The sequence below is a fragment of the Diprion similis genome, chromosome 7, assembly GCF_021155765.1.
Source record: "Diprion similis isolate iyDipSimi1 chromosome 7, iyDipSimi1.1, whole genome shotgun sequence".
Lineage (NCBI taxonomy): Eukaryota > Metazoa > Arthropoda > Insecta > Hymenoptera > Diprionidae > Diprion > Diprion similis.
The window spans coordinates 8,882,272-8,910,181 of NC_060111.1; the positions used below are offsets into that span (position 1 = coordinate 8,882,272).

At 37.6% G+C, this 27,910-nt stretch overlaps 1 protein-coding gene and 1 long non-coding RNA gene across 2 annotated transcripts in view; one reads left to right on the forward strand and one right to left on the reverse strand.

The window, feature by feature from the left end:
* Positions 1–27,910, reverse strand: part of LOC124407924 (proteoglycan Cow) — a 78,294-nt gene that overhangs the window by 1,217 nt on the left and 49,167 nt on the right. Inside the window, exons 2-9 of the mRNA XM_046884537.1 lie at positions 19,135–19,192; positions 15,648–15,750; positions 15,194–15,328; positions 12,522–12,667; positions 10,039–10,196; positions 4,998–5,217; positions 4,744–4,903; positions 2,478–2,704 (exon numbers count right to left, since the gene is read on the reverse strand). Of these exons, the coding sequence (XP_046740493.1) occupies positions 2,478–2,704; positions 4,744–4,903; positions 4,998–5,217; positions 10,039–10,196; positions 12,522–12,667; positions 15,194–15,328; positions 15,648–15,750; positions 19,135–19,192 (1,207 nt within the window). The remainder of the gene's footprint in view (positions 1–2,477; positions 2,705–4,743; positions 4,904–4,997; positions 5,218–10,038; positions 10,197–12,521; positions 12,668–15,193; positions 15,329–15,647; positions 15,751–19,134; positions 19,193–27,910) is intronic.
* LOC124407926 lies at positions 3,428–26,975 on the forward strand. Its single transcript, XR_006929376.1, has 3 exons — positions 3,428–3,549; positions 26,871–26,876; positions 26,964–26,975. It is a non-coding gene; the product is annotated as an uncharacterized LOC124407926 (long non-coding RNA).

Consider the following 27,910-nt stretch of genomic DNA (forward strand, 5'->3'; position numbering starts at 1 on the left):
TAAGTTCTTGGTCACTTCTCCGAGTGGTGAAGAGCATTTAAAATCCTACGTCACAAATTGAAATAAGTATTTCCATTGATTATAACCTGCCAGCACGAATCATCCAAATCGACACGTGATTCATAAACAGCGATAAACGGTGAAAAATTATGATGGTATGACAATTTGGATTTTTCAGAACTGACTTTTAATGGACGAGTATTATTTTTAAAGTCTCATGGGACTAGCAGCGGACCAGACACTTTCAGATAAAAAAAATCATCGAAATCGGTACATCCGTTGAAGAATTATGCACGGATATGAAAAAAAAAACATACACGACGAATTCATAATCCTCCCCCCCCCCCCTCCTTTTGTCAAATTTTTCAAAAATATACGTAATGTTAAAATTACCTAATCTATGGATTGGGAACCTAACTTATGAAAATAGGACCTGATTTCAGTTTTAGGTTTCTAAACAAAAGATCCTGACATCAATGAAATTGTTGTAAATATATGCAAGTTTTTAATTTTACCACAATCATTCCTTAAGTTAGGTCAGGACCGCCAGTAAAAAATAGCATTCTAAATAATTTTTTGTCTCACTTAGGAAAATTGAGACCAACCTTACCCTAAAAATCTACACCTGACAAGTTAAATTTCGGAAATTTGTCACGGAAACTTTAAAACTTGGTAACTTTGTCTCACGAGCGCTCCGGATACGTGAGGTGATGTTTAAAGTCTCTGCCCTTGTTGCGAAATAAGTGATTGAGACTCTTTTTACTGGAAATATCGTTCAAATGTAGAATCAATTTGGCGGATCGAAATCGACTGGAGTTCATTCTGTGATTCAGACTATCGATTTATTCGAAACTTTCAAGATTTACTCTGGAATTTGGCCTACTTTTTCGCTCGAAAAAAATTGTTCATCTGGCCTTTACGTGTACTGACTGAAACTGTCAAGTAAATGTGATTCTAGCAGTTTGTAAGAATCTACTTTGATATGGATTCCGTATTCGGGAATACAAAACTTTTTTACGCAACAACACGTTGGGTCATACCATTATTCCAATGGCAGAAAGTGCTAATATTTCGATGATCAAGCTACAATTTAAAAGTAAGTATACACTATTACGTATCTGAATACCAGCAACAATAACAACCAGCTTGAAATGTTTAATTTCAAAATATTCTGGAATATGGACATCTATTGAGCTGACATAACCAAGTAAGCATGACCGCAATAAACGTGTACAGTAATTCACTGCTCTCCTGTTGATAATTAGTTACGCTATCGTTGATTTTGTTACTGCATACATTTTTGTTCTAAATAATGGTTGTGTTTGATCTAAACAACCACTAATTGTTTTTCTCGATGTATCAAAGTGGTAAAATTTAGTAATCATTTATTGCTAATTTGTGCCCTATTTTCAATTTTAATGTGCCACCGATTTTTAAGAAAATGAATATTTTGCTCACTCAACAGTGAACTTGAACAATCACGTTGAAAAAAAATTTTGTTTATGTTTGCATTCGCACGGAATTTTGTTGTCGATCGGCCAGAAATTTTGAGTTGTCATGTAGTAACAGCAAAAATTTCAGCTCACAAAGCAAAAATTTTCACTGCAACAGCGAAGATTTTGCAAGCATAGCCTGTAGTCGCGAGTACGGCATTATAAAGGGACAAGTAGCAAGCTTGGGTTGCACGGTTCTCCTTAGGGTAGAAGTACTTGGTCCTGCGATAGCCACGAGTGTACTAGTGTATTCGGGCTTAATCCGTAGTTAGCTGTTAATTCTTTCAGACAGAAGTCATTTTAGTGGGACCCTTTGATAAGTACTTTTTTTTTAAATTTTTTTTTATATTCTATTCTTCAATAAAAACTGAACCACGTGACTGAAAGGGTTCAGAACTATATAGTTATAATTGGTGCAGTGAGAGAAGGGCTGCCATCAGCGCGGCACTAAAGACGCAGAAGGTAGTGCTGGTCAGCAACTACACAGAATGCCTCTCCACGATCTCTACTCTGACTTCTCTTCTCTTCCCAGATATCAAGACACTCAGTAGTCGGTAGGTTCTATTCAAAATTCAAAATTTGCGTTATTACCAGCAGCGACCTACCAACCGAGACGATGGACGTCTTCAAAGTAAGTAATTAGCGACAGAGTAAGAGTTGCCGTTCGCAGAGATATGTCTCCACAGATAACGCTCGAAAGGTTAACACCCTACAAACGCAACACTACAAAAATGATAGTGTTTAACTTGAGTAAATTCTTTAATAGTTCCTTTAAATAAAAGTGAAGCTATTTTATACGATGCTTATACTTTGTTTAATTCGCACGTAGAGACATAGATTAACTAACTGTAAGATGAAAAAAATAAAGTATTGCCGAATTGTAGGTAACAAAAATAACTGTACCAAAATTAGTGTTGCTATTAGTGCCATTAGTTGCTATTAGAATCATGAACTCATTCATATTAGGAATCATCGTTGACTTACCGCAATCAGGTTTAGTGCCACGGGTCCTAGTCCCGGCAAATTCGACTCCATGAGGATCTACGCACCAGCAGAGGCCAAGGCCTCGGTGACACTGGGTACTGCGATAGTAGCCTCTTGAATCACAAGCTGGCGCAACTTCTGGAGACGATCCTCTACGAACGGCAGCACATGGACGCTCAGCTTTCGAGTAACATCCGCACCATTCGGGTCCAGTGACATACGCATCTCTGAAAGTAATGGAGGGTTGATTTAAGGGTGAAAAGATTCGAGGAATTTGACAAAGTAGCATTTCACGCCAATCGGGCCACTTTTTTGAATGACCGTCATTGGTTTTGACTTCGACCAGGTATTTTTTATTAGTAAGAGGTGTAAATCTCTGACCCAAGCGAAAGGCTACTGCGTGATTCGGTTGGCTATCCTGTGGCTGTAACGGAAAAAATGACTAGCACACCGCTGGTTTTCACCATTACAGGGTTCTTAAACTTGATCAGTTTGTCACAAATTTTTCACGAACAACTAATATTCTGGAGATTAGGGGAGACTTCGGTGAAATTTTGTCTGAAAAACGGTTTTTTAATTCGCAAACGATTAAAACAAGTTGCACATGAAAATTCTTCCAATTTTCAGATTATGATAATACGGGCTGTGAAATGATTGTACGATTTTTGAGCAGATGATTAGAAAAGATGTATTTTGCACTTTACACGTACGAAAAGATATATACTACAAATATATGAACGGGATTCGTAGCTGCTGATGAAAAGAAGTTTGCTATCTGTTACTGTTGAATTTTAACGTTTTCATTAATATTTAAGCATTTCACAGCAAAAATTTGAAATCCTTTGTTACATCTGGCCTGTCAAGCATAAGTCTTCCCCAATTTTTGATCGCTCACTATCTTCGACCTATTCCTGCTAAGTTTTCCACATTGATTCATAATGAACTATCTGCTCCAATTTTTCGAGACATGCTGCAATAAGCCTGGTTCGCAGCAAACTTAATCGAATCTAGAGATGTTTTCATGAACGTCAACGAAGTATATTTTCCGAATAGTACACGAAAAAGTAAATGTGTATACAGCAAACGACCGATTTCAAAATGCTCTTGGTGCCACAAGTACCTTTGATTTAAATGTTCTTACGATGATTCCCACCCGCCTGCGTGTACTAATGCTATTTCTGACGAAAATTGACACTCGGTATAACTTTTGATAGCGTCTCATAAAGTGATAATACCCACATTATATCGTTATTTTTTTTTTTTTTTTTTTGATGATGATGAATTCATCCAACGCGCTCCGTTGGAAGAAAATGATTTCATTAAAATGTACTTGAAAGTCATAGAAACACGAATAAATATTTTTCTAAAGAACAAACCCTATTTAATTTCTCAAAAATCAAAGCTCGTGGGACGGAAGAAATACGGGCCTAATGGAATTCGATCTATTTTCACCGATCCAAATTTCATCAAAATCGGTGACCCCAAATGTGTGTACTCCCCTTCTGAGACGAGTGCACACAGTACACTTAATTTCTCGTACTCAGCTTTGTGTATTCCCCACTATAATGAATTCCTACAACTTACCTGCATTTATGTATTCTGTTTGTTGTTAAGTGCAGTCACAAATGCTGTGTGCTGTGCTGGTCTAAGTGAATATGCCCATGGATGGAAATCGAAATAGAGACAGAAGACTTGAGGAATACTGTCACGAATGTGAGATATTGTTACTTGACAGTATAAGCTAATAGGCAATGAGTAATCAGCAAAGCCAGATTAAACGTGTGACTGACAAGCTAGATGTAACACGCGTTTCTTTAAAAAAAAGATTCGTCGAGACATAGGGACTGAATGTTCAGAATAAGGCTGACAATGATAAAAATTTTACCAGATTACCATTGAACATTACTTATTTATTTCGTCGACCGATGTTTAGTAGCTATAACCTACACAGAATTATTATTGTTTTTATAATGATGCGCATCATAGTACTGATACAAATGAATTACTTAGTGCATGGATAGGTGCAAAAAAAAATACAATAGTTTGACAAGTAGCATGTAGCAGGACGTTTCATAAGTTATAAGTAGGCTCCGTTGTAGAAAGAACGAGAACCGGTCATCTCAAGTAATTGAACTTCGAACTGGTGTGGTTATTTTCAAGCTATCTAGCCACACCAAATGCGTTCGGGTTTCCACATTAAATTTGCAAACAAACCATACGATTAATTTCAACTTTCTGTATTTCATTCTATCGAATGTTTACTTACCTATCGGTATCACAAGCATCAAGGAACGGTTTGAGGCAAGGCTCGTTCTGGTCATGTTCGAGACCATAAAGTTCAGTGACAGAGATTCGACTATCGGCGTCAATGTCCAAGTGGCCGAACATCCACCTAACTTCAGTTTGGCAGCCGACAGGAAAGTGACCTGAGCATGTGAGAAAAAAAGGAATTTCATTTATTTTTGTCCAACGTAAGTCATACATCGCTTGTGTCTAGAAATGAGAGATATATTTTCTTACCTTTTGGCTTAGTGTGCTGCCGACGGTGTTTCACGTCGGCCATTACGACAGAAAACCAGTCGAGAAGCCGGTTGGCCATTGCCAACTTCGACGAACAGTCCGGTTCATGGTTTGGCGTCTGTGAAGGACTGTGAACTGAGTTTGAAGAGGACGGGGTCTTCTCCATCACTTCATTGTACATAAGATGTTTATCTTCATAGTTACTACCTGCCAATGGTACCTATTCCCAAAAACAAGAAGCGTTTGATTAGTATACAACAAAATTATTCTGAGAGGATAGGAAAGAACGTAAAGTATAGTAGTAACCTTCAGTTTTCGGAACGATACCAATGCGTGATATGCTAGGATTACAAGATAAACATATATCTTCTGTACATTCACCTATATGCGTATGTACCTAACTTATATTGCAGAAACTTTACAAAACATAACTTCACAAGGTTCGATGTATTTCAGATACGTTGTTTCTGCGACGTTGCGTACATCTTGCTAGAGTAACATTTTGATGCAGGCCGCTCTTTCAATTAAATATTTCTATGATATAGAAATGTCATGTTTAGTATAAAGACGTACTGTATGTCCGTGATAAAAATGTAATTTTAATTGCTACACTGATCTGCCTTCCGGTAACCATTCATTTAGGCAGACTAGATGGAATTATGGGAAAATTCGTAACATACCGAATCATTGAAAATGTTTTTATTCCATTATAATGATAATAATACTCTGTAATATGTCAGGACTTGTAAAAAAAATTGAAGGTTGCATTCCTGCTAAACAAAATATTTGTTAAGAAACTGCCGCAATAGTGAGACATGCCAAGTACAGTAAGGTAAAGTGCGCTACCGAGAACTCTCCAGCAATCGTCAGCGTTTCGAATTATCAACTTTTAAGAAGGGTTTGAAAAGCTTCAATTTAAACTGAAAATTAACGTAATCAGTGAAAGGAAAGTTGAGATATTAAATTTTGAAAGAATCAGATGAACGATCATTTTGAAATACCGCCGTTAACAGAAAAATTTCCCCAGATGCCAACGATTCATAAAGCAGATTTTGTACGCTGCTGCTATGAGTGTAGAAATTTATATAAATAGGTTGTGGTGCTCGTTGGATAGCTAGTAAATAGTATCAAATCCAAAATTTTTTACCACTCAACGTTGAGTCTGATAATCTATGCCACTGTGACAGAACACTCGTTATAACGTGAATTGCCAGCGAATAGAAAAGTAGAAAATATTGACATGATAATACAAACAGTAATTTTTCCATCACTTTAACCACTTGTAATATTGCAGAAAGAAAAACTGTGTACTATCAGCTGCAGCCTGCAGTAGAAAGACTCATTCTGCGATTTTTATGTTATGGATGTCAGTTATGCAAAATCGTACAATAAGACTAATAGCTGTGTTAAAATGTTTGGCACGACCAAAAAATTGAATTAACGTGATAATCTCTGCTCTATTATTGTCAGAAAACTACACAACTGTGGACATTCTAGCTCTACTTGATTTTGCATTAACAGCTGCTGTCCCTATCTGTGCTTTTAAAATAGCAATTAAAAATTTTTGCACCCTTCTAATATGCAAATATTTGTATCATCCTGGGTAATATTCTGCATGACTAGCCCACATGCCACAGTAAAGTAATGAGCCATTAGCATGGCATTCCTATCGGCAGGCCACATTGGAACTCAATTTCCAATAACAACCTGGCTACCATAGAGTTACAACATGGTTTTTCGATAAGATGATGTCGTGGTGAGCCTACCTAGCCACTTGACATTGTTGCTTGATAACAGCCACATGGTCAGCCCACAAAGCTTTAAGGTGTGCATTTGATGTCAACTACGACTCATATTGCAAACTTACGCTGTACACAATATAATTTACAACTTTATCCTACTCCCTTTGAAAACATGGCTTTTCAAAGCACGTGAAGCAGGGATATTGTTCCCAGTGCACAGAAATTTCATAAGATGCGAGAAAGTAGCAGAAAGTTCGGTGAACGGAAAGACCGTGAGGTTAAGGGGCAAGGCTCCTTTTGTTTCTCTTTTTTGAGAAACCCCCAATTGTCCAGAAAACGATTATCTCATTTAATTCAAAGGAAGTTTTCATTGAAGTTAGAAAACAAAACACGATTCTTCATTTGATACAAAATAATTGTATTATTTGAAGTTGAAAAAAAATACAAATACGATTTTTTATTAGATATTATTAAATTATTGATGTTTGATCAAATAGAAAAATTAAACATTTCTATTTTTGTATTGATTGTGTTTCGCTGTTTGTCGTCAATGATGTGAAATTGTCTACAGACTGCCGTATCGCCATCACAATACCAATCAAGTGACTCGTGGTGATGTTTTCAGACAGCGTGCCACAGTCGCTTCGATTACTCTAACCTCAGAAAACTCACTTTGCATCTGGTAAAGCAGAATTCTGTGTCCACCCGCTGGGGGAGTACGCATATGGAACAATCACCGATACTTGGCGCCGGCTCCGCATACACGAAAAGCCGTATTCTTAAGGGTGGATAAATGAAAATTTTTTTTTCAACGTATTTCGAATCTGTATCTTCTAACTCACAATGAGTTATCTGATTTTCTTCGGAACTGTCTTAAACCTATATTAAAAGTTATACACATATCCATTGCATTGTAGTGGACACCAGGTGTTCATCTGTGAGATTTGGGAAAATGTAAAATTCAATATTTCCATCAATTTTTGTATTAGATTCTATATTTTATGAAGTTGGGAAGCTTAATCAGGTGATGAAATATTTAGAAAACATATTAGTCATTCAGAAAAATATTAAAATAGGAAACATGATGATAAATTGATAGAAATAATGTGTCGAACACAAGAGCTTATTTCTTCAAATCATATTCTTTTGATACTGTTCTTGTTCCAAAAACCGTTAGGTTTTTAAGTTGCTCTCTTTTCAAATACACGGTGGTGAAACCAGTGCTCGTTTCTATGTCATGGACTCTGGTATTAACCAGAGCCGCCTCCCTCCTCAGACAAGGTTTGAGAAACTACAGCAGACGTTCCTTTATAATTTTTATTACAAACAGCTGAATCTAAAGATCAGGGTGATTAACCACCCTACTATAAATGCTAAAAATTCTCGACAGGATCGGGCACTTTCGGACAGGATACTTACAGGATACTGACAGACACGGACAGACATAAATCGAATCTGTAAAGGTCTATCCGGAAATCTTGTCTGTATCCTATCCGAACATGTTAGATTGTGTCGGACATTTTTTGTAGGGCACGGTTGTCTATCAGGCTACTGTTTCGAATATCACCGTCCATCTACCGAGGTTACACTCGTCGCCGTCTGTTATCCTACCCGGTATCGATTGAGATGATGGATAATCGCGAACAAGCAAAGAGATATGTTGAATCTGCCAAGATTTAATCAATAACATCCGTATTATAAAGAAGACAATAATAACGAAGGGGTTCACAAAAGATCTTAAAAAAGAAAAATAAACTAAAATAAAATAAAGCGTAATTATGTAGAATTCGTCGGTTCTACTCCTGTTATATTTTAGAAGTGAAAGTTTCTATCATTTAATTCATGATATTATGAATTCTCTATAATTAAACAAGTATTCTATCCCCCTACCTCCCGAGCTGTCGTGAATGTGGCCTCTATTTCATTTCCGCCATTAAATTGAGAAGGCACTATACTTCAAAATTTCACTCTATCTGGAAAATGAACCTAAATTCGGTAACGTGCTCCAGGTGAGCTCCACTCTGGATCTAACGCGTGTCATAGCCGGGCGCTTTGCCGTAACCGCCGCGATTATGCTCTAACAATAAGACGATGTGTTGGGTCAGGTGGACGCTTTGCCACGTATCTTCTAATAAGGGTCTTGTTGCACCTCTATTTATACCGATCATCGTCCTGCGGCGATACCGCGTCGCTGCTCTCACTGATCTGGACGTCTGTTAGTGTGAGTGACCGACCACGCGTGCTGTCTTTGTCCGCTGTCAGTCGTCTTTGTCATAAGTCTTCGGCTATCCTCGGGCTTCGACGGTCGCGTCGTGTCCGTCGATCTTCGGCTACCCTCGGTATCCGTCGGTGGTCGTCGTATTGCTCTCACGTAAGCATAGTGGGGCGGAGATGAGTGGGCCGTCCAATTGACCGTTACAAACTTACAACGTATAATGAACATGTATGTAAAAGTTCTTTGTTTGTCAAAAAAAAAATTGTAGTATTTTATCTTCAAAACATAAAGAATACCAAATAAAGTTCTCAAAAAAATCATGAAAAAAGAATTGTTGAAATTGTGCAGTGTGGAAAATAGAAAAGTAATTTTTTTATTTTACGAAACGTAAATGAACATTTCATTTTACACAATAAATGTGTGTCTCTTTCGTCGTGCAGGTCTTGTATCGGTTAGCTTCTGTTTTGTTGTCAAATTTAGGCAAATGGCCCGCAGAATCATACTGAATACATGTAGCAGCTAAGTGGCGCGTCTCGTAAAGTGTATCTCGCCTTGATTTTGTTGACGATAAGTTCACAAGCTAGTATAGGTGTGTTGTGGAGGGAATTACAGAACAAATGAGAAAAAGATTCACAACCGTTCCATTTTATGTATACTTGATAATAAGTTAGCACTTACAATGGATGTCCATTACAATGCAGTGGACATGTAAGGTTTTTCAAGTATACTACTTTGCATTATTCGGTGCCGAGCTTATTGAGAGTTCCTAGTGACAGATTATTTAAGACTATTTTAGAAGCATAAATATTTTTTCAGAAAAATCAATATTGAATAGCCTATAAAATTAGAAATAAGAACAATAATTACTCTAATCTTTTTTTAACTAATTCAGCTACACTTTTCACACTAGAAAATATACTGAAATGAAGGGAGAGTTTTCAATATATATTTTTTCAAAACAGGTATTGGAATTATTGAGAAAACCCAGCCCTTGAAAAAACATATTGATAAGTGAAATTTTTGTTATGAATTTCTAATGGATTGGACAAGGGTTTCAAAAAGGTTAATTTGAAAAATTACTGACCTTGGCATGTTTGGTGTACTTAAGATATTGATAGTGATGATTGTCATAGTTGAAATCTCGTGGGGTTAGAGTGATGTCACGATTACGGCCGAGTTTGCCGAGGAATGAGTTTTGCCGCTGCATCTGCATTTTCTTCTTGTGCATTCGTAGTTCAGATTCTGTAAGCCCATAAATACAAAATTATGTCATTACGAATTCTTAGATAGGTATTCTAGCTTAGAACTGCGAAAAAATCATTTTTTTCCCATCATCCTATAATATCACATTCTGGACCTCGAAAACCACCAAGTGACAGTTTTCACACCAATTCGATCAGCATTTCACCTTTCACTCATGCTTTCAGTTTCAATAACAAGACGGAAACTTCGAATGCATGTTTATAAAAACTATATTTTTCCAACTGGTGGTCATGCCAACTTAAAAACCAATCGTTAGATTGATTTCAAACTTGCAAAGTAGGTGTCTTTAATACACGGTTCTCTATTGGGCTAACTTACAATATGGGTTATTTTTTTCAGCACGTGCTTGAAAGGTTATATTTTGAAAGTCTGTGGACCGTGCGTAAAGTACCCCATTTCTGAAAAGTACGGTAAGGTGACGTTGGTGCATGCGCTTGGCTATAATTCTCAATTTTATACACTGTTGCTTTTTTTGACCCATGCACGCTTTCTGATAATCTAATTTCATGTACGGACGTCACCCACCACCAGTGACGTCATTGGTCTGATTGTGAGTTCAATCAGAAATTTGTGCATTTTGGTTAGCCTTCATAAAGCTGGGCCTATGCCTCTGTAATCTTTATGAAATAAAATTTCCCTTCACGAGTGATGGAAAGAATAACGTGTGTTACATGTGCAAACGCGCGATATCTGACTCGTGTGTTTACAACACTGGAAAGTTTTGGAAAAAAAACGCCTGAAAAAATACTTTTCATAAGGCCACCATTCGGTGAATTTGACTTTCTTGAGTTCACAATCATATTAATTATTATCCTTTTTGATTTTTTGGTTTCAGAAAACTAGAGCAGCCGGAAACCAGCCCCATAGCTGCCATCCGGTACTGTTTTTCCATTAACACCCCATGGGATACTGTGTAGCGGCCGTAATTAACATTACTTTTAATTATTCATAATCATAGAGTAACTCCGAACATCAATGAATAACTACGCGAAATACAGATGCTGAAATGATTATTAGTTCCTACATAAAAGATTCCTAAAAACAGGCTGAAAATCCTTGCCTAAACTAGTTTACCCCCTCATCATTACTACCAAATAAGGTTTATAACAAATAGTATTTCTATTCGTCAATTTACTACGTTAAGGGGACTAGAGCGTCGATTTTTCCGAAAGTGGCATCCTTTCTGCGTATTTTGAGGTTTCAGTGTTTGAATAATTTGAAAAATTATGAATTTGGCAGATGACAACGTGAATCATTGCGCGCTCCGATAACTCGCTTTTGTGGAAGCCGGGTGCCGTGCCAGGTGCAGCTGCAGTTAACCCGCTGCGACATATCCCCCGGTGACAATTCGGCTAATTGAATTACCTAAGTAATTCCAAGCATTGAAACTTATTTAATACTCGCTATGGGTAGGTATGTTATTGTATATGAAATCGAACTTCTACCTGCTGCATATGAATGCATATAAATTTTGGAGTTTCCATTAGTTTCAAGTGAGCGTTTGAACTGCAAACAGTGCCGAGTGAAACTTATTTTTGAAATGTGCGAACGAGAAACCAGGGTTGACGCGAAAAATCGAGGAGTTAGGCCTCAAAAAGGATAATTTGTAGGCAATCAGCATGTAACTGCAGAAGAAGTTATAAACGAACGCGAAGAGTCAGAATCGCGACGGTCAACTTTTGCATCACGAAAAAAATTGACAAGCATTGCTGATTTTGTAGTGAATAAATAAATAGGATATGAGATAATGAACTTTATTGAATAGATTTTATAATTTTTTCCCGTAATTAAAATGAGTTATGAGAATATGTCCGCAAGTTTGACGTATCATCCCACTGTGCATCAGGACCGTACCATTTTTACCGAATGGTGCCTGATGCGGTCGATTCCGTTGATAACGGAGTTAGCTCCGGCAGTGTCACCGACAACTTATCGCGAAACAGGCTCAATCTTCGTAAGCATAATATAACCCAACAATACAAAATTCAAATGGGTTTGCGGCTGGCCAGCAGTGACTCTGCGGGCTGATTCCATTGCCAACTTAATCGATTAGGGAAAAATTATTTATTCCAGAATCCGTGACGACATGAAAACGAAAGGTAAAAAATAAACCGCCCATATAACTTATCATGCAATAGGACAGTTTCATGAAAATATGGAAGCCTGTGTCACAGAAAATAATACCGCAAGCGCAATATCTCAAGACCCAATCTTGATAATGTAATCAGAATTCTGTTTTGCCACATACACTGATTAAAGTATGTGTGTCACCAAGTTGCTATTCGAAAAGAATAGGGAACCTACCTTTGCATGGGCAGAATCCTTTGCAGCCAATATGAACAGAAGTATGATGAATGCAGTTATGGTATTCCAATCGACACGGTGAACTGTACGTTCTATTATCTGATCCACACAGAAATGTGGGCTTTATTACAGGACATTCTCGGCATCTGAAACCAACGAAATCTTTATTTTAGCATAGATGGTAAAATGTTCGGATGGATGGGAAATAATATGATAAATCACTAGCAATGATGGTATGAAATCAAGCACGGGATTACTTGTTGTGGAGTAGAAGATTTCAACTGAAATCAATTAATCATAGCTGTAACATAACTTTTCATTGGGTAATTAATATTATGGGCAATAATTCAATTTGTGACGGATTATCAGTTGTCAGGCTTTGGCCTCACTGAATGAAATCTGCGAATAGAACAATTCAAAACTCAAAATGACAGTTACGACTTGACGGACACCATCATAACATTGTCATTGGTTTGACATGAAGATCTATGCATGTTTTTTAATATTCGGAATGAAGGTCCTATACAGTCGGCACCAAATGCAAAATCAGATCAATTTTTCGTCAAAATGCGTACAACCAGGTTTACTGCTAGTCAAGTATGAGGGTCAAAACTCGAAATTTGCATTATTTTTGAGAAAATTTTGAACCTCATGTTTGGAATCAGAACCAAAAATAAAAATGACGCACTGGTGAACCTTCACAAAAAAATTCGATGGTTGTTATGATGATATCTGACACCTTGAATCTATAATTTTTAATAATTAATTATTTTATCACTTGCAATTTCATTCAGTAACAAGAAAAGAATGAACTTGACATCTTATGTTATGATCATTATTCATCGTTTACTGTGTCACTCATAACCTTTAAAATCAATTTGGCGATACGCACTACAGGTAAGATACTTTAAATTTATAAATTATTTAATTTCCCTTGACATCTGTGTGATTTATGGAAAAAAGTCACTAGAGTAAGTTTATGTATGTTTCCAAGATCTACAAAAAATGATTCGAGGTAAATTTTGATATATCGACCCCCTCCCAAGGTATCTGTCAAAAATTTAAAAACAACACAACAGAGCATGTGTGTGAACATATTATCATATACACATATCATATCATATTAACATATTTTGCTGATATTTATGTACTGCACCGTAATAATCCCATTTTGATTACCACTGGTCTCCTCAAGGAACTATTGACTCACACATTCAGTGTGCGAGTGATTTTGTAATTTCTATGGATATCAAGTGATTTTCGAGAACGATTATGAGTCACTTCAGCTGATAACAAATAATTACGTGTGATTTCTCAATCTGTCAAACTTGAAAACTAATGCCGAAGTCGCGTTTCCAGACTGATTGCTTTCTTCTTTCAAGTCTGAAACCAGGACTTCTGTGTTACTTGTGGGCGTGTCACTAATGTCCATTAGGATCTGAGCCGAGACACTTTCCAATCAAAAAAGAGCATAAGAGCGCGATTCTACATGCAATTCGGAACAGACAGACCTAAAAAAATGCGTGTTTTATCCTGAAATGAAGAAACAGCATGTTGTCTACAAAATTGTGACAATTGGTAATTGTCAATCGCTTGGAATTATGATAATCAGAGCTTTCGGGCGGTGCCGACAACGTCTGAGGTAAAGCGATCTTGCATTGGCATTATTGACAATCGCCGATTGCCACAATTTCGTAGAAAGTATGCCGTTTCTTCATCCCGGCGTAAAACATACATTTTTTCAGGTCTATCTAGTCGGAATTGCAGGTAGAATCGTGCTGTGATATCCTTTTTGGATAACAAGTGTCTAGATTCAGATTGCAAACAACTTAAGTCATAAGCTGACATTGCATCGATTTTGATTGATTTATACTTTCATCAAAATCTATTCCTCAAGAAAGACCCAAGGCGCTGGGAAAAATGATTTGCATGTACAGTTTCGAAGATACAGTACCGCTTCGTTATATCGCGCCTCGGTAAATCACGGTTGGTGAATTTACCCTTGAAGCTCATTTCTCCAGCAGCCACTCGTGCGCAAGCCATCTCACTCACTTGATTACTATGTGGCTCCGCCCATACTATGATTGTGCGTGAGTGAGCAATGAGCTAGCTTACCGCGACAGTTCAGCCGAGCAGTACAGAAATAGTATATTGTATAACGAGGAGGGAAACACGGCCTTTTCGGGCCGAGCGTAAGTTTGCAATACGAGTAATAGGTGAGCACGCATGCGAGCCAAAGGCGAGTATGCTGGTGCAAGTCGTAGGCGAATATTGCAAATACGCGAGGCGAAAAGACCGTCGCCTCCATGTTGCATACGATACTTTATATAACAAGAGCATGTTACGTGTTATTTCACGAAGCACGAAATTGAGGTTAGGGTTACGAAATGTCAGATTGGTTCACTGTATTTGTCGCCACAGCGCATGAGAGCTGTACAGAAATGACAACTTTTAAGTCCTAGAAGTTGAAAGTGGTCGTTTCAGTACTCCGCGCATGCGCATTCGCAGACTTACTGGACCGTCATAGAAACGGGTACCTTGTGTATGGAAAATACCCATGAAAAAACACGTAAGACGAGCTCGCGTTGTATAAAAGATTTTCATAAACAAGGCTTTTTAACACCTTAACAGAAAAAAGACCGTCGTGTCTAAGGTTTGGCATAATCACTCACTTGGCCTCATCTTGATCTTCGTCGTCAGCATCGTCTTCCGCATCGTAAAATACGTCATCCTTTTCAAAGTCTTCGGCAGTCTCAGCTCGGTCTTTCTGTTCTTGAACAGCACGCGATTTGGATATAACAATGTCTCTGCAAGTTGAAAAATAATATCGATGGTCGTAAGAAGCTGTTGAGAATTTAGTCGTATTTAACATAGTAGATAGTAGTTTCTGCCTCGACACAAGCTCGGCTAAACTTGTGGAGGGACGAGACTGAATTTAGTGACGTTAATGTATCGAAACGTTGAAACAACAATTACTATTTTGCACCTTTAAAATACCTCAAAAAGTTGAATTTCAAAAATCTAAGTTTGTTGATGCTGTATTAACAGTTTATTGAATTTCGAATAATCCTCAAGTTGCAAAAATAAGAACTTTTTTCAAAGATGTGATTACAAAAAGATACTTACCCGGACTTTTGCAATTCTTTCCTGGAGACACAAACTGCCGTGAAAGTGTCCTCGAGCAAGCAGAGTTCCTTCTTTTTGCAATTCAGTGGACGGCAAAGATCACCTGCAATAAAGAATAAATAATACCGAACGAAAGAGAATTTAAGGAGGTATTCAGCGTGATTTTCTTTATACTGAGAGGAAACGGCCACATTAGACAGCAGGATAAATAATCGACGGCGAGTGTGAAAAATTAGTACAACTAATTTCGAATTTTCCATTTCGTTACTAATTCTATATTTTTTATGCTGCAATGTTATTTTTGCGAAGAAATTATGTATTCAGCAGTGGGGATTTTGATTTCAATATTTTTTACAGATAAGGATGTTATCACTAGTATTTATTTGAATGTCATTATTGTGGTTTCTAACCTGCAAATTGAATTTTTGTTGATAGTTTTCACTTAAATGTACTTTGCGCAAGGCTTTTGCACCAGAGGTGCTTTTGGCGAATTTCACTACATTCTGCATTCCACATTGATAACTTTGGCATACGGAGAAGTAATTTAGAACAAAATCATGGGTATTCTAAAATGATTTCATTGCATCATCCAGTTTGTTCGGAGGCGCTATAGATTATTAAACCAGGTATATAATTATGACTAATTTTTATATTTTTACTGAGTTATGACTATGGAACGTAAGAACATGAATTTCATTCATTAAATTAAACGAATTGAATCAGTGCCCACAAGATTTCCTTAACATTTTGACTAGATAGTTACATTAATCATATTGTATCATAACATTACTTTTTTAAAAATCAATAAAATTGTGCTTGTTACGCGCAGCCGAGGATGAAGGCTCCGGTTGCTGTCCTAATGAAAATGAGTATAATCTCCGAGGAGCTGGAGACTATCCTCGTAGGCTTAGCTTGAATAAAGTCCTGCGGATACCTATGATTCTGTGAATGGTTAAGGATGGCAAGCGAGATATCCTAGGTAGAAGTCAACGTTTTATTATTCCTGATTACAACGTTACACGGTATAAATGACACTAACTATATGCGATAGGTAACGGTTTTTACTACGTCACTCTAGAAGTTTATAATATAAATGGTTATGAACAAAAGAGAATATAAAACGTACAATTCAGAAACCAGGATAATGATAAGTCAAAAGGGATGAGTCTGAGTGGTTCCCTGACTCGCTTTTGGGCCAGCTTCGTGTGACCTATACTGTTGGATATGCGCGTAGGACGATCGGTACCTTATCAGGGGACCGGGAAGGACGTATCAGCTGTTCTCGTTCCTTAGGCTAGAAGAGCCATTTTCTCGTAGAGGGAGGAGCCCACTATTCCATTCGCGAGAAATGCTATGTCAAAGTTTATCATTTCGACTTGATTGAGGTTTAAGCGCGAATTGTTTTCGAGTCGGCATATAAAAATTATTAGAAAATAGGTATCTTATGTGCAAAATTCTTAGCTTCCTGAATATGTTATTCATTTCTGGATAACTTTTCGAAATCAAATAACCACTTTTTGTCATTTTGTCAATTTTTCAGAGCAAATCGGGAGAAACGAACTTGTAGAAACTCTTCTTTCGTCCTTCGAACTCTAATTATTTTATCGAAAACATTTTTCGTATCTTGCTTAGTTTCGGCGTAATCAGCCTAGGGCGATTAAAATAAAGAAACTTTATATAATCATAGTTCATGGGATTATTGTTGAATAGAACTATAGAAATATACATCCAAAAATATACGGATTCGCAGTTTTGAGTGGAGCTGTCGCAAAACAGAAGAACCATTGCCAAGTGGTGTCGGGTTACCATAAGTCAAAATGCATTGCGAGGGAGGAGAAAACAAGAAGGGGTAACTGATAAAGGACTCACGGTGCATAAAAAGCACTTTTTTGGAAAGTTTTGTGCGACTACAAGCACTGTGACGTTTTTCAGTAGAGTCTTGTGAGGTTGCAATTCAAGTCTTACAATTTACAACACTTGCAAATGCCCTAAACTTCAACCTAATTGGTCGCAGATTCGCGTATACGTAAAATGACGAAAATTAATTTTTCAAACAGTAAAATATTAACAATAAAAGGATGACCATGATACACATTGAGAATAATTAAACAGAAAATGTAAAACTTATCGTGTGGCCTGTCGTTTGTCTATGCTGAGGGTCTGGTAGACTGGTTTTCGAGTGATTAAAAATGATTTTGGTACAAGGCAGGTACGTCTTGAAGAACGGTGAGTGGTTTTTTTTGGCCAGCCAATTGATTACAGCTCCTGACTGTTGCCGTTTTTGATACATGTGTGTGAACCTGGCGCCTCAATTGTCTCAATCGAGAATTTTGTGTTCAGTTCGACTTGCACCCATAATAGTTCTTTAAAGATAGTTTTTGAGAATAGTTCCGTCGAAAATTCATGGAAAATCAATTTTTCAAAATATACGGTGCTAACTTCCCGTGGAACCTCAATATTTAAAAAATCCAAAACCAAAAACGTGAATCAAAAGTTCGTGAAGAGTTCTGTAGTTGTAAATGAATTTCAGGGATAGTTCCAGCCTGGAAATATTTTTGTTAGATTTTTGGAAATCCGAAACCAGCACTGCATCCCAGAAAAGTTCGAGCGTTGGAAGAAAAGCCAAGTTTCTTGACAGTTTTCAACAGTTCTTCGATAGTTCTGCCCCTTCCCACTTGAAGAGACTACAGTCGGTCGTGGCCCGAAAATGTTATTTTATTCCCATTAGCCTTTTCTAGCTATCTGTTATAATTTTTATTCCTATTTTTTTCTTATGTAACATAAATCCGACCGAATCGTAAATACGTCATGAATTCCCTTTCATTTTTCAAATACCGCCATTTTCCAAAAAAACTAAATATCCTAGTCTGGAAAAGTCCCGTGACGTCAGAAGGTTCGAATTTTCCACGTGTTAGCAATTGTTTGATTGCCTTGATAACTAATACGTGATGAATAATAGGAAGTAAGGACTCAAACATTTTTCCATATAATCATCAAAACGGTGTGTAAATGCTTATAATAACAATTGAAAAGTAAGAATTAATCATACGTGGAGTAATCTACTTATAACCTAGGGCGAAATTATAATACAACGGAACACTCTTCCAATTGCATTTCACCTACTTGGCCTTCCGAGGCGCAGATCATGATATGCAACCGTAGTCAGCAATGAGTAAGGTTGAAGCCTACATGGAGCCCCTGAATCTTTTTAAAGCAGAGACTGAATGCATTTTTCATCGCAGTTCCCAAATTATTTGTAAAATTCAAAGAAAGTGTTATGCTGAGATTGCAACGACTAAACATTTAGATAAACGTATTTGTGGAATCGTCTCTATTTTTGTTATCAAATGTTAATAAATGTCTGAATTTTTCCGCTAACTTGATAGGGATGTACAAATAAGAAGCTGTCTGAATCATTTTTACTTCAACAATTTTATCATAGTGCGGTTAAAAATCCACAAGTATCAAGGACCCTCGTGTCACTTACTGGTCGGATCGTGTATCCAGCGCTTCCTATCACCCACTTTGATGGTCCGCGTGTCTTCCTGAAATAAATTGAAAATAATCATTAGAAACATCGAAGCAGGTTAACTCTGAGGAAGCATCGTCCTCCAGCTCAATGACTTATTCAACACATATCAAGGACTAGGGCCAGAAGGACACATCCAACGGTTTCTTTGTAACGCCTGCATGGGAAGTTCGATTTCTCACACGATAAAATGTGCGCAAAGTGGCTGATTCCTGCACTGGACAGAGAGCGTGCGTTAATGTACGTCAGCGTTAGGTAATACTTATTACCTAACGCCAGGTCGAGCGAAACAGGCGTCACTAGCGCTATCGGACGAGTTAAGTGGTGACTACGACCGCGACCAGTGCTTAGAAGAAACGTTTAATGTTCACTTTGAACTAATATATTCTTCTGTAGTCGAACTTCCCATTACAGGTTTTACAAAAAATAGAATGTGTAACTCGTGCGGGTTGGCGATCGCCAACTTCCCGCACTTGATACGCAATACACCATTCTATCAAAGACAATTTTGTTGCCAAAAGGGTGTATCTGGAAATTTAATGTTGTATTTCAAAAAGAAGATAATTCAAAAAAATTCTGTTAGTATCACGTAAGCTACAGTGTTTTTTTGACTACGGTGCTATTATAACGGCGTGCGTAGAATTATTTGAGAACTAATGTTACGCTGTTCTTGCACTAGGCGGTCTAGGCGTTGTCCGTTTTTTCCATTTTCCAATTTAACTTGAACAGAAGTGCACGCAATATCAATTTTTAGTTCGAAATGCTTATGCCCATATGGCAGAAACTATTTAGAACTTTCATAATTTTTACAATTGTCATACTTCGCCTGAAAAGGCGTAACAATATTTTTTAACCATTGCAGGTCACGTCCTTTTGGCGGCAAGTATTTGCGGTTTAATTCATGGTTTTTTAATTTCGCTGGGACCAGAAGCGCGAATCCAAAATGCTGATCGCATCGCATTATTTCTTTTAAGGATTGGTAGTGAATTCCAATTCCTACGAAGCCTACTGTTATATTATATACATGGTATAGAATATATATACAGAAGTCTGTCCGAAAATGATCGAAGGTGTTAGATGACGTTAAAACGTCTCGCATCGTGAACTAGAAAAACTTCTTTTAGTTTTCGGAATGGTTGTAGTAACTTCCCTTATTCTTTCTTCTTTTAAAAAGGAGGCGCGAGAAGTTGAAAATCATCACCAATGTCTGTCATTAAATTTAAAAAAAAATTCCCGGCACTATGATTTTTCAGAAAGTGTCGTACAGTCGGACCATGGTGTTCCGTGTAGTAATGTCGAAACATCGTTCCAAGATCTACGCACTTGGCAGGCACATTTCTTTCGAAAGGAATTATGATTTTATCGACAATGGTACTAGTGATGGTAATGATGATAATAATGCATGAAAATTGCGACGAGGTAATTAGCAGCCGAGCCAGTCACCTGTTTACCGTCGCTAACCGATTCCCGAAACCGACCCGCTGCCGCCACCTCGTCGCTGGACCTCGAACCTTAGAGCCGCGCGCAACATTTAGAGCCACGCGCAACCATAAGAGCCACGCGCAACCATAAGAGCCGCACGCAACCATACGAGCTGCGCACACCCATAAGGACCATAAGTGGCCGCCAGGCTCGCACGCCGCCACGAGTGCAATCGGCTTTCGAAACTGTTCTACTCGTATTGCGGGAAAAACGGGGTATATTCTCGCCACTGCAAGTGCCCCCGGTCGGAAAACTAAGGAACGGTCGGACAATACAACCCAGACCGATCCGACCCACAAAATATCCAGCCTAGAGGCAAAAATCGTTAGGTACGCCACCACCGCTCTGCTTGACACTGGGGCCACCGTCTCATCCATCAATGCAAGAACGGCCCTGAAGTGCTTGGAGGCAGGGTAGGCCCGCCATGATGATCCGTCCCATGCCACGCTAACCGACAGGATCACGGCCAACATGGTGGAGAGCGTCGAGGGTCACATCTGTGTTGCGTGCAGGACGTTATACCAGTTTCCGGTCCTGCCCACGTTCGAGCATTCTATTCTGTCTAGCACGTAAGGATATTCTTTGACCTGTTTTATATATGTTACTTATAATTAATTATTACGAAAACTAAGTTGATGCAACATACGCTCTTGTGGTTCTGTTTTTCATAGCGATCCACAAGATGCCGTAAATAAATTACATCTATTAGCATAATCAAGTGTCCGATTATTTCAATTACCCTATTCCCTCCTAAACTGACCCTGGTTGACTCTGAGTATTCGGCTGAAGGGGGGTGCAATCACCACCGAAGGGTAATCCGACCGATCAGGACCGGTGACACCGTTACAAAATATTTGGAAACTTTGTTTGTAGTAGTTTTTTTTAATCTTTTGATGAATAATTTTGATACTTGTTATTAAGGCATTTTTTACATTTCACTATTAATACTTTCGTATAGCTGGCAGTTCAATACTTAGCGCCACGCATTCTCAGGTTATGATAAATTATCGTTACCATAGACTTTGTATGAATTGAGATTCACAGTGATATTTGTAACAATTTTGCTGCGCCCTTTTGGTAAAAGTGAAATCGGAAACATGGTAAAAATCGTAAGCACTTGCTGCCAGAAGGTTACAACATCATTTTTCATGTCGTTTGACTTACATGTTTGCATGCTGTATCTTATATTCTTCTGGCAGAATGCGTTCGAATTTTGGTTTCACGGAAGTCTAATGTTGAAATTGCTGTTACGCCCTCATGGTATGACCATATACCCAAAATATGGTTGCCCGGAAAGCTAAACTCTAAAACCTCAAAACCTTGAAAGTGCAAGAAGTGAATGTGCAATATTTCGAAATGTAGAGCTCCGAAAGTGGAAGATCCCGATTCCCCGACATTTCGAAGGACTAAAAGTTCGAACGGTCAGATACCGAAAGTTCAGAATGTAGAATCCGCAGATTTTTTAACAGCCGTAGCTGTGAATAGCAGAACTCTGATGTAGTCAAGTTCCAGAACATGTTTGTGTCGAATCCACCGCATTCACATACGGTACAAATGCTCACTGAAAATGAGCTACACGCGCATGAGGTTCGCGCATTTACAGTTATAATTCTGGAATCTAGAAGGTGGGGGTCAAATTTCCGGAAGACCAAACATCGACTGGCCGAAAACTCGAAAGTTTTAAAATACGAATTCTCAAATAACGAGAGATCAGTGAAACGAAAATTTTTCTTTCGACACATGACTAAGTCGAATAACTGTTTTACCAAACAGTCTTTTGTCTAAAAAAGGTTTTTCAGAATAGTTTGCATTCCCAATGAACAAAGCACAGAATGTAAGGATATGGAAAATTAATATTTATGAATTTGAAAATAAACCTCGGCCAATACTTCGAAAGGCCAATGATCCGAAAAAAATCTGTCACAAATAAAATTTTAAAAGAAGTAAAATTTTGATCTACAAAATATAGAATGACCAAAATCCCGAAAGGCCAGAGTTCGGAATGACAGGCGGCACTTTCCCCACTAGGGGAATAAAAATTTAACTTTCGGAATTTCGACCCGTCGACCTTTCAGTTTTTCGAAAATTTGACCTCCACCCATTCTATACCACTGGAATTGTGTGTATTGGGCGCTCGATTCGCTTTTTTAGTAATTTAAATATGGTGCTGGCGCATCTTTGCAACTCAGAAAATATATTTTTTGGAACTCTGACATTAGGAGTTTAGTAACTCCGGATATTAGTATTACGCAATTACGACTTTTCGGAATTTCACACATTTTCCTTCAACAATTTCGGGTATTTGATTTTTCGAAATCTTGGAACTCACTCCAACGTGAGAATACGAATGTACAATCATTTTTGAAATTGGGCTTCTAATAAACTCTCCATTTTCAAACAGCGTCGGAAAATTTAGTCATATTTCATTAGGTTTGTATGAAATTTTTCACATTCTGGTGAAAAATTGGCGTTTTTTAATTCACGTACATTTACGTAATGCCAAAGATTTTCGTTAGCTCCCATTGATAAGTGAAACCTGTACTTCAAAACGTCAACCTGGCTGATAAGAACGTTATTAAAATGTGCTAAACAGTTGTAAAAATTGAATAAAGTCGAATAAAGATTGTGCAAGATAAATTGCTGGGTTTAAGATTAGTATCTCATATAGAAAATCCTCTTGTATATGTCACTCCATGAGCGGACATTGCAACTATATACTGTCCGTGGATGGTTCTCGTTCTTTCAGTCTATATGTAATAACCTGAAAGATTCGAGTTTGAAGATAAAACGAAGGGAACAATACGAACCTATAACGCAAGATAAATCAATACCCACTACAGTATCCCGCGGGTCCTGTTTCAATTTATTTTTATGAGCTCGATGTACCTTGTGTGATATAAGATACTTCAAACCTTTAGAGAGCACAATAAAGTTGAACGACTAAAATATTATGATTTTTATTTTTATTTTTTTTACCTAGCATATCATGATTATGCGACTTGCAGGCATAAAGGTGTATCGGCGGGCAAGCTGAGGTTTTTGGAAACAATTCATCATAGGGCGAAAATCACAGGTCACGTGATTTCGCGCGTCAACCACGCGTGATGAGAAATAAAAATGTTGGAAATGTGCGTGCGTTGGAATTGCGGCATTAAATAAGTTACGCGAACTTTTGTCGACGTTTAAGAATGAACTTTAGTAGGTTCGTAATTGAAATGGGATGTTTCAAAATTCATCGCAGCACAAGTTTGATGACAAACACACATACAAGAATTATTTCGGAAGTAGGGTTCCCTGTCTTGTTCTCCTAACTAACAGCATCCATCCAGTCGTAGGACATGTAAAATTTGGATCGAAATTGGATGCTGATATCCTGATAATTTCAGCGGGGAAGAAGCAAACATAGAACTTCTGTTTATCGTGTTCAACTGCAAAATTCCTGCAGTTGTTCGTTTTTTCACCGCACGATGGTTAAAGCTCAGCGGAGATTCATCACCAATTAACTTTTGGGTACGGCAAACAACGCATGGGTATTCCAATTAATTCGGCGATGTCGTCCGACTTCTTTTGGAGAATGCACAAATCTTTATGACTATCATAAATATGAAATGCGAGCGGTAACAGATCTCTTGTTTCGATGCTCGTTGTACAAATCTGTGCGTCATTCCAGAAAAGTTGAAATCCTTTGACGAAACGTTTGAACGTTCATGGATTGTTCAAGGTAAACAGAAGTTATGATGATGAATCTCCACCACACTTCCGTTCAAGTGTTTTGGAGAATTTGAAAATGGGACATCTGCACGGATTTCGAATGATGACATCTACGGGATCGCTTATCCACCGAATTTTCAAAACACTCTCAGCAAACCCAAATACAAATTTTGCATGTCTAACGAACCCAACAAAAATTGTTAGATGAAGGAAGAAAAATAGGGAAACTTACTTTGAAAGTGGCGTTTGTATGTTTGTGCAAATGATCTAAATCACCGCCAAGCCTTTATTCCGTATCTCGATGAATATCAATCAAACGATAACTTTTTTCTTTTACATTCTATACTATGAACTTTACAATTCTAATCAAATTTTATAGCGAGCGAAATGCATTCGGAACTTAGTAATTTGTACTCGAATTGAAAGTTTATAGAATTGCATTCTCAGTGTTAAGATATTAGGAGCAATTGTCTAAATGCATCAACTGAATAGGTCGAGTTTATTAGTATAGTAATTTAATTGGAGAATGGAATTGGATCAATCGGAGGTGGAACAATGTTAAATCACAGTCAATCCACCGCAGAGTTGCCAAATATTGCTGACTTAAAATCCATTTCTTTCACCGAAAATTGATGGCATGATACGAAGCCAATCAATAAAAGCGATGGATGTCAAAGGATCAGAATCGCATCATAAATAACAAACCCGACGAGGCCATATAATATATAACCCTCAAGAGATTTTCAAAAACTTAGATTCTGGATTGGTGGTTATAAAATTTGAAATCCAAAATACTTATACTAATATAGGATATATTTGGAGAACTACCTGGTGTGTTGAGAATCCTACTTTTGCTCTGCCGCTTAATTGATTGAACATTTAAACAAATTCACCTTTATTTAATATAAGTGAAGTTCGCTCAGAATCGTACGAAAACCTCGTTTTGATGATTAAAATGTATTAGCCTCCTTACATAGCCTAACTAGTTACCAGGTTACCGGCAAAACACCGCACTTAAAAACAGTATAGTAATTTTATTATTATTAATAAATAGATCGTTCATTTAAAAAAAGGCTGTGTAAACCGAAAATGGCTACTTTTTCCAAGAAATTAGACCTCAAAAAGTGGCAAACATGTACAGATAATGATAAGAAATTGGTTAATCAACGGAAGTCAGAAATCCAAAAAGGGTTACGATCTAACTTGGGGTTCATTATGGATTGACGAAACCGCGTTGTAGTTGTGGTAGCACTGATGATGGTAACACGGCCAAGGCCAAGTATTTCTCTGAAAATTCACCGAAGTTTCTTTGATAACTGGTTTGAATGAACGGCTGATGGAAAAATGCCGCGCAATTCCACAGGTGATGTCTGATGGGCAAAATATCGATGTGGAAAACTGTTCTTACACTCGTCATGAATCTTAATAGGTAATTCTCCTGTTGTACCATGGCCCTAAATGTCCATATTCAAGAGGCTCCTTGGTATCGAACCACTTACGTTACGGAACCAAACAATATCACATACCTTCTCAAGAAGATGCTGTAGAAGATGTCAGTTTTTACCAACTATATTAAGTATCACTTATTTTGACTATTTTCAAGGACTTCGCATCGCTGATATAAAATTACTACAGTCAATGTAATTCTAACGCAACGCGGGATATAAATATCCAAAAAAATCATTGTTTTATGCAAGAATAATGCAAAAAATGTATTCCGATAATAGTCATATTACTTATTTGCAAGCACACATTTGCTGTCATTTTTTTCGCATGAAACCAAGAATTTTTTGGATAGCTGTGTTCGGTAATGCATGTAGAATTACGCTGTGGAATTTTCACATCGCAGTGCTGTATAGGTTTTGATGACAGTCAAAATATCTGATGTTTTACTCGGTCGGTAAAGACTCACTATAACATCCTCTTAAGGAGCTATATCACGTAAAAAAAAATACACACACAAATTTGAAGTATTCGTAACATTCTCAGTACTATTGTAGATATGCCTGAATCGTTTGGAAATCTCGTTCATGTCGCTCATTCACGAGATTAGGCCACCCTGAAATTTTGAAATATCCTTGTTTTTTTCAGTATCTCAACATCTTTCCAGCCGAATTTTGCACGTATCCGTTCCAAATATGGAGCAATGGTCGGGAAGAGGTTAGATTTTGTACATTCCAGAACATTTTAAGCCAACGTTGAAACAAAAATTCCAAAAATTAACCGCCTATTTGTTGTAACTATGCTCCGAGAAACTTTTTTTTGACATTCACAGTTATTTTATAGGACCGCATGGATACAGTAGGGTGATATTAAATTGTTAGTAGGGTAGTTATACTAGTGTACATTGATTTCCGATTATATTAATGAATGCCGTAATGACACAGCTACAGTTGTCGTGTTTGTTCCAGAGTGAAATACGTTATTCGTAAAATTGATTATGCCGAAAATAAGAATAACCCTTGATCGAAAAGGTACTGAAGATAGTGGTAGACGGGCAGGAACGAGTAGGAAAAAGATACTATCCACAAAACTGTCATTTAATGGAGTGCGAGGAAGACAACACTGGCAGAAAACCCGAGAACTAGCAGCAGTGATCACGACATAGAAATCAAAGCATCTTTGGATATCGCATTCTGAATTTCATATCGGTTTTTTCGGCAATTCATGAAGCATTCAAATGTAAAACCTGCGGTGGCGATGTAAAATTCACAGTCCCAGTGTTCGTGGGCTAGAATTCAAATTGAACATATCCTGTATGTGATGCGAATCAGTCGGTGCATCGATAGCAAGGCGTACGACGTAAATAGACGAATTGTTTTCGTATTTATTGATAGACTGATTGGAATTGGTTTGATAGGAATTGAAAATTTTTATGGAAAATTGATATGCCGAAACCCATTTACTACTCGTTTGACGACAAAGTACTCACAATCAGTAATATTCACATCGCCTCAGTAAGTGTTCGTCAATAACGACTTATGCAAATTTGATTGTAAGACATTGAAGAATAGATGATTTACCATCGATGAGGGGGCTTGAATATATACAGACAAGTTGGCGTGACTCAAAGTGCAAAAATATGCAGAAAAAAATTGAAAAGTACCTAATGTTTGAATAAAGTGTAGTTGAGTAAATCAGCGTGGCAAAAATCAAATCGGTTCTGTATGTAGAATCAGACAACGGATAAGAAAGTTAGGGTAGATGAGTCAATAAATGATATGGTGCACAAAAATTATACTATACAATATTAAGTATAATAAATAATGTAATATGCTATTATTGGCAAAGGCAATTGTTATTATTCCTAATATGTAACTGTCATCATTCAAAACCTGAAAACATGTCTACAAAAGTTTTTCAATAATCCGATGTGGAAAGTTTGGTGTTGACTTGGCCCAGTGAGAATCTCATATAGGCTACCAAACGAATCCCCCAAGCCCAAATCAGATGCATCCTCGCGCTTCCACGAAACTGGTCGATGACGGTTTCAGAGAAGCATTGTTTCATACTGATTGTAAGTTTAAGAACAACTTACTGT